This window comes from Panthera pardus, unplaced genomic scaffold (assembly GCF_024362965.1).
Source record: "Panthera pardus isolate Hobbes unplaced genomic scaffold, ASM2436296v1 HiC_scaffold_8, whole genome shotgun sequence".
Lineage (NCBI taxonomy): Eukaryota > Metazoa > Chordata > Mammalia > Carnivora > Felidae > Panthera > Panthera pardus.
The window spans coordinates 110,966,269-110,981,150 of NW_026527013.1; the positions used below are offsets into that span (position 1 = coordinate 110,966,269).

At 35.0% G+C, this 14,882-nt stretch overlaps 1 protein-coding gene across 3 annotated transcripts in view; it reads left to right on the top strand.

The window, feature by feature from the left end:
- Window positions 1-14,882, top strand: part of HDAC9 (histone deacetylase 9) — a 929,650-nt gene that overhangs the window by 621,672 nt on the left and 293,096 nt on the right. For all 3 annotated transcript variants that reach the window (XR_008420659.1, XM_053898416.1, XM_053898417.1), the window contains one exon: window positions 12,511-12,688. Coding sequence is in view for 2 of the 3 variants with exons in the window: in XM_053898416.1 (XP_053754391.1) it covers window positions 12,511-12,688 (178 nt within the window). In the remaining variant the exon portion in view is untranslated. The remainder of the gene's footprint in view (window positions 1-12,510; window positions 12,689-14,882) is intronic.

The window sequence follows — 14,882 nt, forward strand, 5'->3', positions numbered from 1 at the left end:
ATTTAAAAACCAAATATCAGTAGAAGCTCTACTGTTTTCTTTTATACCCCACCGTATTGGCTTGTATTCCTCGCTTTGGAGACCACTGCTCACAGGTACTATATTTGGGCTCTATTTCGCATTATACCAGCCTTTAGCCATATGTCATCAGCCAATGTCTCACCCTTAATTTAAGGCACTAAGGTAATAGTGAATTACTTCTATACACCCAGTAACATATCGAGAAGTGTAGACTTTCTCTGAAACTTCATTTCAATCACCTGTTGTAACTATGACTTTAATAGGATAAAGTAATTATTCCAATACACTGGTGAGTTAAAACAAAATAAGGTATCTTAGTGACCTAGAGTTGTTGATTGCCACAAAACTCTTTGGTAAACCACACTGTGAAGAAGAAACACAAGAAATTTAAATGACATTTAAAAATTATGTAGATTTACCAGCTCAAACAAATAGAGTCAGATTTTTCTCCCAAATCTGGAAGGAGTTATATATTTCTTTTGTTTCTTTTACTTTATCATTTTATTTATTTAGTTTTTTAAAAATGTTTTTAATTTTAATTCCAGTCTAATTAACATACAGTATTACATTAGTTTCAGGTGTACAATATAGTGATTCAACAATTTTATATATTACTCAATGCTTGTCATAATTATATTTGTTAATCACCATCACCCATTTTACCCATCCCCCCCCCACCTACCTTCCATCTGGTAACCACCAGTTTGTTCTCTATAGTTAAGAGTCTTGTTTTTTGATTTGTCTCTCTCTTTTTAGAAGCAGTCATATTTTTAAGATATAATATATACATTCTTCAAACTCAGAATTTAGTGAGCTCCTGTTATGTTCCAAGTTCTAAATTTGGGACTGGGATTATAATAGTGCAATGGGAGTTTCTGTTCATACGTAGCTTGTATCTAATAGTCCTTCATTGTCCAAGTCTGTCTGAGTTAATAGCAATTCGTGTTTACTTTAAATACACACATGCACACCACCTTAGCATATCTAACCAATTAAAATACTGATATTACAATAAAGTAAAACATTTCAAAAGAACCTCTAAAATAAAAATATATGCTTATGGGGCACCTGGGTGGCTCAACTGGTTAAGTGTCCAACTCTTGATTTCAGCTCAGGTCATGACCTCCCGGTACTGTGAGTTCGAGCCCCACATCCACCTCCATACTAAGGGTGTGGATCCTGCTTAGGATTCTCTCTCTCTCTCCCTCTCTTTCTGTCCCTCCCGTATGTTCTTGTCCTCTCTCTCTCAAAAATAAAGACATTTTAAAAAATAAAGTAAAATAAAATAAGATAAAATAAAATAAATGCTTATTAGGCAATTTGGAAAGTACAGTCACAATAAGAATATAACAATCAGTGAAGCAATCAGAGTTTCAGTGTTTAGAAGTAATTACTTTTAATTGTTTTTGTCCTTTTAGATATTTTCCTAAAATTTGCACATTTAAATTTGTTTTCTATTCCAAATCCTCATTTTACATTTCTAATTTACATCCTTCTGCTCTCATTTCTCAGTCCCTTAAGGATTGTTTTCTCATTGAGATGAATTTAATAATATGTTGAAATTCTAAAAATGAAATACACTTAATTGTGCATGTTATTGTATTCATTTATCAGTGTAAGTTGGTACAAATTAATGAATATTTTATGACTATATGACCTCTAAATTAGCTTAAACTTAATAAAAATATTTTTTCATACTTATTTTTATTATTTTTTTCTTATCTACTTTAACTTTTTATTTCTGTTTTTTTCTTTCACTCATTCTATTTGTATTTTCCTTTTTTTTTTTTTTTTTTTTGGTTATTTATTTTGGTGGGGGGAGGGGCAAAGAGAGAGGGAGAGAGAAAGAATCCCAAGCAGTCTCCGCACTGTCAGTCCCTAATGTGGGGCTTGAGCCCATGAACCTTGAGATCATGAACAGAGCAGATGAAGAGTTGGATGCTTAACTGACTGAGCTACCCAGGAACTTCCCTGTTTGTATTTTCCAGTGAATCTTTATTTCCTCCATACAAAAACTTAGTCCTATAACTAAAACCATTGTGTTACAATAATATTGGTGTTTTGTATGCACCAACTTATTAAACATTTACAATTTATTTTCTCTGTATTTATATACAGAGAAAATGATAAATATAATGGACATCCATAACATCCAGCTTAAGAAATAAAATCTAATAAATAATTGTATATTGGGGCTCCTGGGTGGCTCAGTCGGTTGAGCATCCGACTTCGGCTAAGGTCATGATCTCACGGTTTGTGAGTTCGAGCCCCGCGTCGGGCTCTGTGCTGACAACTCAGGGCCTGGAGCCTGGTTCGGATTCTGTGTCTCCCTCTCTCTTTGCTCCTCCCCTGCTCACACTCTGTCTCTCTCTCTCATAAATAAAGGTTAAAAAAATTAATTGTATATAATATATACATACTATATGACATATGGTACATTATTATATAATAGTTTAATATTGTCATACAACATAAGAAATATAGTATATAGTTGAAATTACCTGTATGTCTCTCTCCTATCTTATCTCCCTTCTATTTCTCTAATTTTGCCTATTTTTCCCATGCCTTTCTCTTTATATTTTTACTACATTCATATACATTTAAACAGTATATGATATTCACTTGCACATTTTTAAACTTAAATAACTTCATATACATTATTTTCCTTGCTTTTTTCACTTACCATTTTTACTGTAGATTTATTGTTCATCTTCACTTTTACTCAATATTAGTGGATTGTTCATTGATGTGGTTGTAACAATTTATCCTTCTACAAGCCATCTATGAGTTTTTCTTGCTCTATATTTTCACTAATGCTTGCTATTATCAGAGTTCAAATGTTGGGTCAATCTGATGAGTATAAAATGGCATCCCCTGTTGGTTTTAATTTACATTTCTTTTATTACTGAGGTTGTTTCTATTCATATATTTGTTGGTTTATTGAAATGTTTCATTATCTGGGTATTCCTTGTTCATACTTGTCCATTTTTCTGTCCCCATTTATTTTTAAGAGTTATGTATGTAATGCAAACATTAAAAATTGCTTTATTCATTAAATATTTGCAAACATTTTACCCCTAATTTATCTTTTCTTTTAGGCTGAGTGGTCTGGACCCAGACCCAGATCTGATTAGCACATGGCCTTGAATTGTTATGAACTTGTGTCAGAACCTAAAGTGATGCCTGCTTTGTGTGCTTAGGTTTGTACAAAGCAGTGCTTCAGATGGAGGAACCCTGGGCCCTCCTCCCCCAGCCTCAGTGTTTAGGCCTCAGTGAATGGACAGCAGGCCTCATTTTCAGGGCCTAGCAGATGCTCAGTGAACATTCCAACCTGTTTAGTTTCTTCTCTTTTCCATGGTGGTGTGTATTTTACTGGCTCATGTTATAAAGTACTTAAATTCCTTTCCTTCTCCAACTTTAGAATGATATTCTCCACATTATTAAATATTTTAAATTGTGAATTTTACATTTTAGTTTTTAATCCTTTCTTTTTCCAGATAGTATTAGGAATCTAAATTTATTGTTCCCCTTAGAGGTTACCAGTTTTCCCAGCATCACGTATAGACATTCCTTGTTTAACTGCTATTCTGTAGGGCATCTTTATTATTTACAGAGTTTCCATATACTCATGGGTCTCCTTCTGGGCTCTCTATTCTATCCTACTAATTTATTATACTCTATTCAATGATGTAATAATACTCTATTGTGTTAAATGATTTAGGTTTTAGTATGTATAGGTATTTGGTTGGGCCTATCTCCCCGCTTATTCCTTATGTTCAAAATTCACATAGCTCGTCTCTGCCTTTAATCTATACAAAATTTAGAATGAGCTGAAACATTCCAGAAATAATTTGGGAAGAACTGTAATCTTTATGATTTTAATTCTTTCAATAACAGAGTCTAGTGTATATTTTCATCTACATACTTTATATCTCTGATTATAATGTCATCAGCATACATGATCTTTATAATATTAATTCTTCCTTTTTTTCCTGGAAAATATATAAAACAAAAAATTTACCATTTAATTGTTTTTAAGTGTAGAGTGCAGTGACATTAGGTGTATTCACCTTGTTGTGCCCCCATTACCACAGTGTATCTCCAGAACTTTTTCATCTTTCCAAATTGAAACTCTGTACCCTTTGAATAATAACTGTCTTTCCCCCTTTTCCCAGCCCCTGGTAACCACAATCCTGTCTTCATGAATTTATTACTGTAGGTGTGTCATACAAATGGAATCACATAGTATTTGTCCTTTGTTACTGGCTTATTTCACTTAGCCTAATGCCTTTAAGGTGCATCTATATTATTGCACATGTCAGAGTTTCTTTTTAAGACTGAATAATATTCCATTATAAATATTAATTTTTAAAAGTTTATTGACATTTGCTTTATTGTATTAGTTTTGTAGTTGTTCCATAGGTGCTTGAAAGAGTATTTTATTGGTTTCAAAATTTAATAACTAGAGAATTGGGTTATTCAGATCTTCTGTAACCTCGATCGCTTTGTTAAGTTTGTTATGACCTCCTACCATATGTGAATTTTTAATTTTTTTCTTTGTAGTTCTGCCAATTTATGCTCTTTACATATTGAGCTTATGTTCCTAGGTTTAAATTTGTTGTCACTGTTAATTTAACTTTCATATTATTTTATATGTAACTTTATATGGTCTCTAATATTTTCCCCCTAAAGTCTGTTTTGTCTCTTTTCAGGATGGCTGCACAAGGCTTTTCCTCCTCCTCTGCCCCTTTGTTTTTTTCTTTTTTTTTTTTGGTTAGTATTTTTTGTATGTCTTCATAAAATCTTTTAATTTAAACTTGCTCAGTTCCCAAAGCCTCTGATCATGATTGGTATTACCATAAAGAAAATTATCACGAATGCATGGGCAATGACAATTACTTTATAGATCTAATGATCTCCTAGTAGAGTACTGGGTTGGCTGAGTTCAGCTCCAATTAGAGGGCTGAGGGCAGTTCCTATATGCCAGCTCAGGCACCGAATAAAAGGTAGAGAGTTCTGGTATCTTTGTGGTTAGTGGAAAATAGTCAGCGGTTTATGAACATAGCTACAGTGGCTGAGTAAAGCCTTAGACTGTAAATCTAAGAACAGAGGTTGAAGCCCTCTTTTTGCCAAGCTCTCTGGTGAAATACCACATTGATTTGCAAATTCAAAGAAGCAGCTTCAAATACTGCCAGGGCTTCTACCGCCTTTTTTTTTTCCTCCTAGAAGGCGAGAGAAGCCGGTTGATTAGGGTGTTTAGCTGTTAGCTAAATTTTTGTGGGATGGAGGCCCACCAATCTAGTAAGGGCTTAGCTTAATTAAAGTGTTTGATCTGCAATCAATTGCTGTAGGATAGATTCTTGCAGTCCTTAGAGTTGGGTGCACAGGAGTTAAATCGATATGACTTACTCAGGGCTTTGAAGGCTCTTGGTCTGTCTTAACCTAATCTCCTAATCCATAGTCTTCATCTTTTAAATGGTAAATTGAGTACCTTCACATCACCTGTGTTAGTAATAAATTGAGGTTTGTTCCTAGCATCTCATTTTGTGCATTATAGTTCAGCTTTTTTCATGTTTCATTTTTCTCCATTTATTTTATATTACTGCTTCTTTTGCTTCTTTTTTACCAAAATGGCTAATTTTAATAAATTTAAGTTGTCGTTTCTTTTTCTTTTTAAAAATTATTTAAATTCTAGTTAACATATGGTGTAGTATTAGTTTCAGGTATGCAATATAGTAATTCAGTGCTTCCATACAATACCTGGTGCTCATTAGAGCAAGTACACTCTTTTTTTAAAAAATAAATTTTTAAGTTTATTTTTGAGAGAGAAAGAGAGAGTGAGTGGGGGAGGGCAGAGAGAGAGAGGGGGAGACAATCCCAAGCAGCCTCTGCACTGTCACTGTGGAGCCTGATATGGGGCTTGAACCCATGAAATGTGAGATCGTGACCTGAGCCAAAACCAAGAGTCTAGTGCCTAACTGACTAAGCCACCCAGGTGCCCCATTTTTTTTTTTTAAAGTTTATTTATTTTGAGAGAGAGAGAAAGAGAGTATGAGGGGTAGAGAGAGAGGGAGAGAGAAAGAATCCCAAGCAGGCTCCACACTGTCAGGGACGTGGGGCTCAGACCCACAAACCATGAGATCATGACCTGAGCCCAAGTCAAGAGTTGGATGCTTAACTGGCTGAGCCACCCAGGTGCCCCACAGCAGGTGCACTCCTTAATCCCCATCATCTATTTTACGCATATAAAATGTATCCCTTTGGATTTGTATTTTTGTATTCTTTGGGTAAATAGCTAGTAGTATGTTTGCTGGATCATAGGGTAGTTCTATTTTCAACTTTTGAGGAAACTCCATACTGTTTTCCAGAGTGGCTGTACCAGTTTGCATTCCCACCAGTAGTGCAAGAGGGTTCCCTTTCTCTTTTCCAAAATTTTTTTGTCTTCTTTAAAGTTATATACATCATTTTTATTTAAGCTCCTTTTAAATTATTAACATGCATGTTTAGTTTTAAACAGTCTAAAGTTAATCAGTATTTATGCATCCATCCTGAATAATAGAAATACTTTAGAACATGCAAATTTCCCGCAGCCCTTGGCATTTTACAAGATAGGCTCTAGGCATATTTATGATTCTAATTTTCTGAAAAACAAGACTCCTGAAGTTCAAAACACTGTGAAACCAAAAAGAAAATCAAATTGCTCATAATGCCAATAAAGAAGGAACATATATTCTTTAAAGAAATGGCCTTGGAAATCAAAGTTTAACTTTTTTCATAATTGTTTTCCCATGATATTTTTTTCTTTTAGGTACTATCTTTTAATAAGCTAATTCAAATAATTCTGATTATTTCACTGATTATTTCAAAGATGAAACACTATAATTTTTTATTTCTGTATTTGTTCTTGCTGAAATTGCATAATGATACTGATTATCGCACATAATGAGCAGCCACCCACATGTCTGGAAACAAATGTAACCATCCAGAACAAAGTGAAAACCCAGAAGCCATAAAAGAGGTCCTTAAGCAATGACAACAAGAATGCAAAACAAAACCAAACAGAAACATAACCAAAAATTAAAGAAAAATATAATGTTGATGTTGCCTCTGCCCAGGGGCTTTATTACCTCATAATCTCCATTAGCAAGCTACCTCTAAATAAATATTTTACTCTAAGGAAGAACATTGTGCTTGTCATACAGAAAACTTCAAGACCTTTTCCTACCCACTTTCAAAGGGACAGCAGTGCCTATCCCCCATATTTAGAAAGGCTTGGGCCTCAATGACATTGATGTCTTATTAGGCATTACTGAAGAATTTATAAAATGGATGCATAGTAACTCTACTGTGAAAGTAATTTATAGTTTTTATCAGTGGGAGGAGACAGATGATGTTCAGGCATATAAGGCCTGAACCACTTACTTCCTTCATATAAGAAAATGTTGTCTTACAGTTAGTAACCTGAGACAATTTCTCAGAATGACAGTCTGGCAAAGTAACCAATCAAAACCAAAGCACCAATTAAATAACCTGAAAAAAGAAGGACTAATGTATGCTTAAGAAATAGCCTCAAGATAGTATATTTAAAAGATATCTTAAGCAAAAAGGCTTTTTTGAGGGGACATTGTATTTATTATTCATGTGGGCATGACACATTTTTCAGTGAGGCTCAGTAGATGAAAGTTTAGTTTGGGTATCCATCTAATTTTTAGTAACAATAGGTTTTGTGCTCTTAAGCATTTTATTTTTCTGAAAACGCGACAGAAACATTCTCTTTTGTACTTACTTAAAATTATGGAAAATAACTATGGACGAAATTATCTCTTATTAAAATTGCTAATAGGAAAAAAAAGGTGTAGTGAAACACATCAGTAAATTCCAGCTACAACACAAAAATACTAACTAGGTGCACCTGGGTGGCTCAGTCAGTTAAGCATCTGACTTTGGCTCAGGTCATGATCTCACAGTTTTTGAGTTTGAGCCCTTCATTGGGTTCTGCTCTGACAGTGCGGAGCCTACTTGGGATTCTCTCTCTCCCTCTCTCTCTGCCCCTCCCCTGTTTGTTCTTTCTCTTAGAATAAATAAAAAAAAATTGTCTCAATTTTCAGCCTTAAGCAGAAAGCTTTTTATTGCTTTGGAGTAATATCCATCAGAAATAAAAGTGGCTTACCATTTTGTGATGCTTTGTTGTCAAATATGAGCATAGTAATGTGTGCCTTACTGGATTATCAAGATTCCCCCTATATATTAAAAGCCATACTTCATTTGTAAAAGGGTATATAATTGTGGTCAACTCTTGAAAGTGAATAATCTTTTCTCACTTCTTTAGTCCTTTTTTTGGTAGAAGGTTCAAAAATATTTGACCTATGCTCTTATGTCTAAGTTTTGACTGTGTATTTTTAAAACCATTTACCATTTTTCTTAAAGTTTTAATATGGGTGGTACATAGAAGGTTTGGAAACTTCATAAAATTACAAAGGAAAAATAATTTTCAAATCACTCATTTCTTTCATTATCTCTTGGCTCTAACCCTAAATGATTTCAGAGTATCGTCTTTTGATAATTGTTTAGTGTCTATTTTCTTATATTTTTACCTAGCCATTCTTTGGTTGACTATGTTATGATTGCTTATAATAGGCTTTCTTGTTTTATCCCTATAGAGCAATCTTAAGGATGCCTATGTATCTCCTGAGTATTTATTTACTCATCATATATTTATTAACACTGGCTACATCTGAAACACTACATAGGAATATCTGAATCAATAGGCAAAGCTTTTATCCTTATGGAACTTACCAACTAGGGATAAAGTGCTTGAATATAGAATGTCAACCCACAAGATCAGGAGCCGTGGTTAATTCACTTTCTTGTCTATACAACCCAACATGGGATTTCTTTTCTTCTGCATGTACAATAGATATTGGATGAACACTTATATGTGATAAATAACTACTACTTAACAAGTAGTTATTTGTCTCTTATCTGTGTTGCTATATTCCTAATAGTAGAGATTGGATAAGTAGGATTTTGCCTACCTGATTATGAAGTTCTGTATTAAGATGTAACATTTGTTTCATGCTTATGGCTTAGCAAAGTATTATTCCATTATCTCAAAAGGTTCCTGTGAAGCTCAAGTAAGCAATAAATATATTTTATTTAAAAATTTTTAACATTTATTTAATTTTTGAGAGAGAGAGAGACATAACGTGAGGGGAAGAGAGAGACACACAGAATATGAAGCAGACTCTAGGCTTTCAGCTGTCAGCACATACCCTGATGCGGAACTTGAACCCACGAACCGTGAGATCATGACCTGAGCTGACATCGGACGTTTAATTGACTGAGCCACTCAGGCACCCCTTTTATTTAAAAAGAAGTTAGTGATATTATTTACATGGAGCTCTTACAGTATTGATTCTTTAGTTAAGAGAGAAAACCATTCAGTAACCCCAGTCATCTAAAACATGGTTATATTATTGGCCTTTAACTTCCAAATATGTTATATATTTTCAATGTGCAAATAGTTATTTAGGTTCAAGAAAGCATAAGAACAAGATATACAATGCAGCAGAAAATAAACTCAAAAAATGTAACTCAGAAATGAGTTACATCCAGTCCATGGTTCAAAAACCTTTGCATATTATACATGCAAAGATAATTTGTCTCACACACACAGTGTGTCTAGAGCTTGTCCCCACTTTTTACCTGACTAATTCAACTTATCCTTCACATCTTAAACATCACATTCTTAGATGCAAGTTCCCTCAACCTCTATATCAGATTTTTCTTTACATTTTTATGGCACTTTGCATTTATTCTATACAGCACTCATTGTATTTATGATTACATTATACTTAGAAATATTTAGTGTCTGTGTTCTGACTAGACAATGAACATAAAAATGGCTCCACACACCAGCAAAGTATCTGGCACACAGTATGAGCTCAGGAAGTGGTTATGGCATGCAGTAAGTCGAATAGAGAAAAGATGACAGCAAGGAGAAGGAGAGAGAAAAAGTGTATTAGGAATGTAATGGAAAGTGAAAGTACATTTAATGTGGTAGCTTAAAAAGGTTCTTTGGAAAATTACAGGTTTTTCTTAGAGGATGTGCATGATTGCTGAATGTGCAGCTTCATAGATACACCTAGAGGGATGATGCACAAAAGATTGGTGGAACACAAAGGACTAGGGCCACTGTCTCCATAGACACAGTAGACACTATGCCCAGAGCCCATGATACTTGAAGGTGCTCCCAGAATGTTTAAATTTTAATCAAAAGAGAAAATATAATATATATAAAATCCATTGTATGGCAATATAAGCATAGAATGTAATTTTCTAATAATTACTTATGGAGGAAGGAACCCAAAAAAGTTAATAGTGCCCAGGGCTCATGACAATGAGAATGCAGCCCTGGGAACAATATTTGTTGTACAGTAGATAGGATTTGGGCTAGAACTTGGAAAAGGAATAGAAGACCTAATGTTGAGAATGCAGGTTGGCCTAAGGTCATAGAGGCCCAAATGCCAGGCTAGGGAAGTTCTGACTTCAGTTTCCTTCAGAGGCTTTTGTGTCAACTTCTTGCTTACAGGAGGGCCTTAGGAAGATAATTCTTGCAGAAAGAAGTAAGATGGGTTGTCTTAGGAATACGGTGATCAAAGGCCTTATGCATGAGGTTAGATGAGGGTTAAAGAAATTACAGTAGGAAGAGACAGAGAAATGGAGATTACAGACATTCAGGTAGATGTTTACTCATGCATTTTAGATCAAATGCAGAAAAACCCCTTTTCCCCATAGAAAATTCCCCAAGTCATGATTATGCATTTGCATTCCCTCTGATTATAAATTCTATCAGAGGAGGGACTGTGTCATACTTATTGTTGTATCCTCAGGGTATTATAGATGGAAGCACTCAAGAAAACAAGAGAGTTAAACTCCTGTCAAAGTGTTAAAACTATTATAACTAGAACTAGATCCTGACCAAGCCATCCTTATCATCACAGTCAATGCCCAAAGCCTGAGTATGTGACAGATGACTTCCAACTGACTGATTGATGGTACAGTTATTCTGCTGTATTGTATACAGCAGTAACAATATGTACATATACACTAATTACAACTTATTTTAAAGTTAATTTTAAAAGATTATTTTTAAAAAATTGGGCAGTCTTTGCCTGTTGTCTATAATGAAACATTCATAATCATAATCATAATATGCGCCATTAACTCATATACAGGGGAAGTAATAATGACATAAAACCATGCAATATGCATTGAGTACAGTTGTGTTGTATGTAGATTTGTTAGCATTCTAAGTGGGTAATTTGTACACTTAGGATATAACAAGCCTTGTGCTAGAAATACAAGCATCGCAAATGATGGGTGCTAGCACCTAACCTAATAGGAGGTGTAAGGCAAATCCTCACTAATGAGAGGTAATGTTTGCATCGAGTCTTGAAAGAGTAAATGCTAGCCAGGTAGATCAAAACATAAAGGCATGTAAAAATTTAAAATTATAGGAATTAGTCTTATACTTAAAAGACTTTAACTTTTTGGCATCAATTTCTATGGCATGCAATAATCAAATCATCTTATATATCGCTGTTCAGCCATTTTCCACATTTGTTAAGCATATGGAAAAGGAAAGAATCATAAAAAGCAGTGCAAGAGTTAGGAATTCCCTGATTTTGAAGAAGAGGAAGTATATTCACTATGTAATATTGATAGTTAAATTAGCTGCTTGTCTGTGTTTTAGAGATAGTCTTTTTTGGAGACAGAAGTATGGACTAAGTGAATCTTCGAGGAATTCCAAACTCAGGCTTTTGATTTGATAACTACAGTATGAAACATGTTAACATTGTTAAATCACTGAGATTATATTTAATACTCTTTAAAGAAACAAAATTTTTATTTTATTGAGATTATACCATTCAACCTATGAAAAATTCATTGTTCTATACCATAATGTGAAGGCTGAAAGGTATTAAAATATAGCCATATAATTGGTAATTTTAGGCTCCCATAAATTTTATTGCCAATATTACTGAATAAATTCAAGATAGAATTTTCAGAATTTAGCCTTATTGGCAGTTTGAAAGCAGTTGAATTGCTTTCCCACTTTGTGTTGCAACAATTCTGGAGCTATATTCAAATGTTGTTATCAAGATAGGAAACGAGTCTAAGTTGATGTTCCTTTTGAGGTTAAAGGTCTGTTTCTTTCAATCAGTTCAAATTGACAGGTCTCCTGCCATCACCTCCTCCTTAGCCAGGCAGACAAGCCCTGGAAGTCAGTGTGAAAACATCTGTTGAATGGATTTATTGACTAGATCTTGTTTTTTCTCTCCCTTTCTCTATTTTTTTTTCTTTTTCCTTCACACCGTTTATTATGTCTCTGACCTGATGAACTTAATTTGTTTACACGTCATTCTCAGTGTCTCCCTCAATGCTTGTCTCATGTTTCTTTCTACTGTGCTCTTTTCTTGGCAACAGCTCTTCCTGGAGCCCCAGTACACACGTGCGCGCTCCGTGCGCCAAGCTCAGCTGGCTGTGGTTGGCATGGATGGATTAGAGAAACATCGTCTTGTCTCCAGGACTCATTCCTCCCCTGCTGCCTCCATTTTACCTCATCCAGAAATGGACTGCCCCCTCCAGCCTGGCTCTGCAACTGGTAGGAATCCCTAAAGACTTTCCCTAATAGGCAGGCTACATACACCGTTCTTGTGGGATTAAGCAATTTAAATGCTTTGAATAACTCCAATAGCAGAACGCTCATTTTAACCCAGTGCAACCCAAATTTTATGAGGTTATATTGGCCACAAGACAAACAGCACATCTGATAAATCTTGGGCTTAGTATTAATAGCCTCATAAATTGTTATCATTCAAGGGCCTGGAAAACATATCAACAGGTGCATAGATCCCTTTTGGAAACAAAATCCCTACAACATTCTTTAGCAGTGTTCCTCAGTCTCTTCCTCCTAGTAGTCCTGGCCACTAGGAAATTTATGATGTTCAGCTTTATTTGACTCTGAAGAGTGCCTCTCCCCACGTTTGTTTTTCACATTTTGTTTGTTTCATTGTTTTCTTCTGACTTGCCATTTAGATGACTCCTGGGAGGCAGTTGGCCAGGGCAAACCTTGCTTAATGCTACGTACATTAGTTTCATTTCCATTTATTATGGCACCTCTGGGTGGGCTATTTGACCAATCTCTTCCTTTGCCTACAGCTGTGTTATTTTAGAACCTGGCTACAGAGGAAAACAAAGGCCAGAGGAAGGTCAAGGCTGGAACATACACACAAAAAAGGGGTGCCCTTCCCTCTCCAAAGGAACTATGCTGTAAATATCCATGTGGATAAATACTCCTTTCTGTCTTCACAAGAATAGGATCCATAAGATATCCATGTTCTCAAACTTGTGGCTGATCAAATGAAAGATAAAATAGCCCTAAGGGACTCATAACTTGGATGCAGCCTGGGAGAATTCATGTGCACCTTCTCTCAAAGACTCTTACAGGTTATCTGATTTATTTTTGAATCAGTTTTCAGGATTCCAGTTTGTTTTTGTGGCTTCAGTGATCTCATACAACCCTTTGTGCTGGGAAAAGTTAAAATGCTTTTTCTAAAATCACATTCCCAAGCTTTGATATCATCTTTATTTAAAAATATGAATGGAATGGCCAAGTTATTTAACTTTGACAGACATCTTTAATAAGTATGCAGAGGAACTACTTTTTGCAAGGTGTTATTGCACAGGCCAACATTCCATACTAGGAGTTACAGGCTAGGTATATTTGCATGTATTTCTTGTACCATATTAACCACTGCCTCAGATCCCTGTATTGGAGCATAGCAGACCTGCCCTGGTATCCCAGATAAGCCAGGACTGTAGCCCAGTGTCAGCACAATCTGATGGGATATGTTGTGCCTGGTTCTATCCTTGGTCTTTAGAGAGTTTTTGCTCAAAACCAGATATGTGATGCAGAGGAGTACTATTTGTAGCTATTCAGATCGGTAGCCTTCAAGAATTACATTCTTCTAAATTCTTTCTCTAGAAAATATTTTTTATTTTGGCCATAAGTTTTCAGAGAACACAGAGCAATCAGTGATCAGCCTATCATAGTGGCCACAAGTTTTCAGAGAACACAGAGCAATCAGTGATCATCCTATCATGGTGGTAATTCCATTCACTCAAAATTATTTCCTTAGTTTAAAAGTGAACTTCATCATAAAGTTTTGTGGTGCTGTTCCTACAGTATGTCGCTGTCTACTACTGAAATCCTATTGATTGATTTTCTTATCTTGGTTAAGAGGGGTGACCTTTTCCTGATATGCTTTGGTTTCCTCTGCTTTTATATGTTCCTTAAATATGAATAAAGTAAGATTTCTGAATATTAGAATAATACTACAAGCTTGAGAAAGCAGTGTTGCCAGGTGGACAGGGTTGGAGGCCTTAGAAGAATCCAGGTGAAAAGTAGACTATAACTGCTAGTAGAAGCATGACAGACAACCTAATCATTCAAACCAAAGACTGGATCATTTCAGATGGTTAGTTTCTTTCTCATAATGTCAGCAACACAAATAGGGAAGTGAGCTTGAGACTGTTTTCATATTTAATGGACTTAAGCACACTTCTTATCTGAATGATTATATACACTTATGTTTTTTAAAAACAGTATTTTATATTTAATAGACAGTAAATTTTAATTAAATCAACAAACAGTTTGCATAGAATGTATATATGTACATACAGTCATAAACACTTAGGATTGATAGTTCAAATTTGAAAATACTGAAAGTTGCTTTGTAATTATTGTTCCAGTTAAAGAATGACTAAGTGGGGCTTCCTGGGTGGCTCAGTCGGTT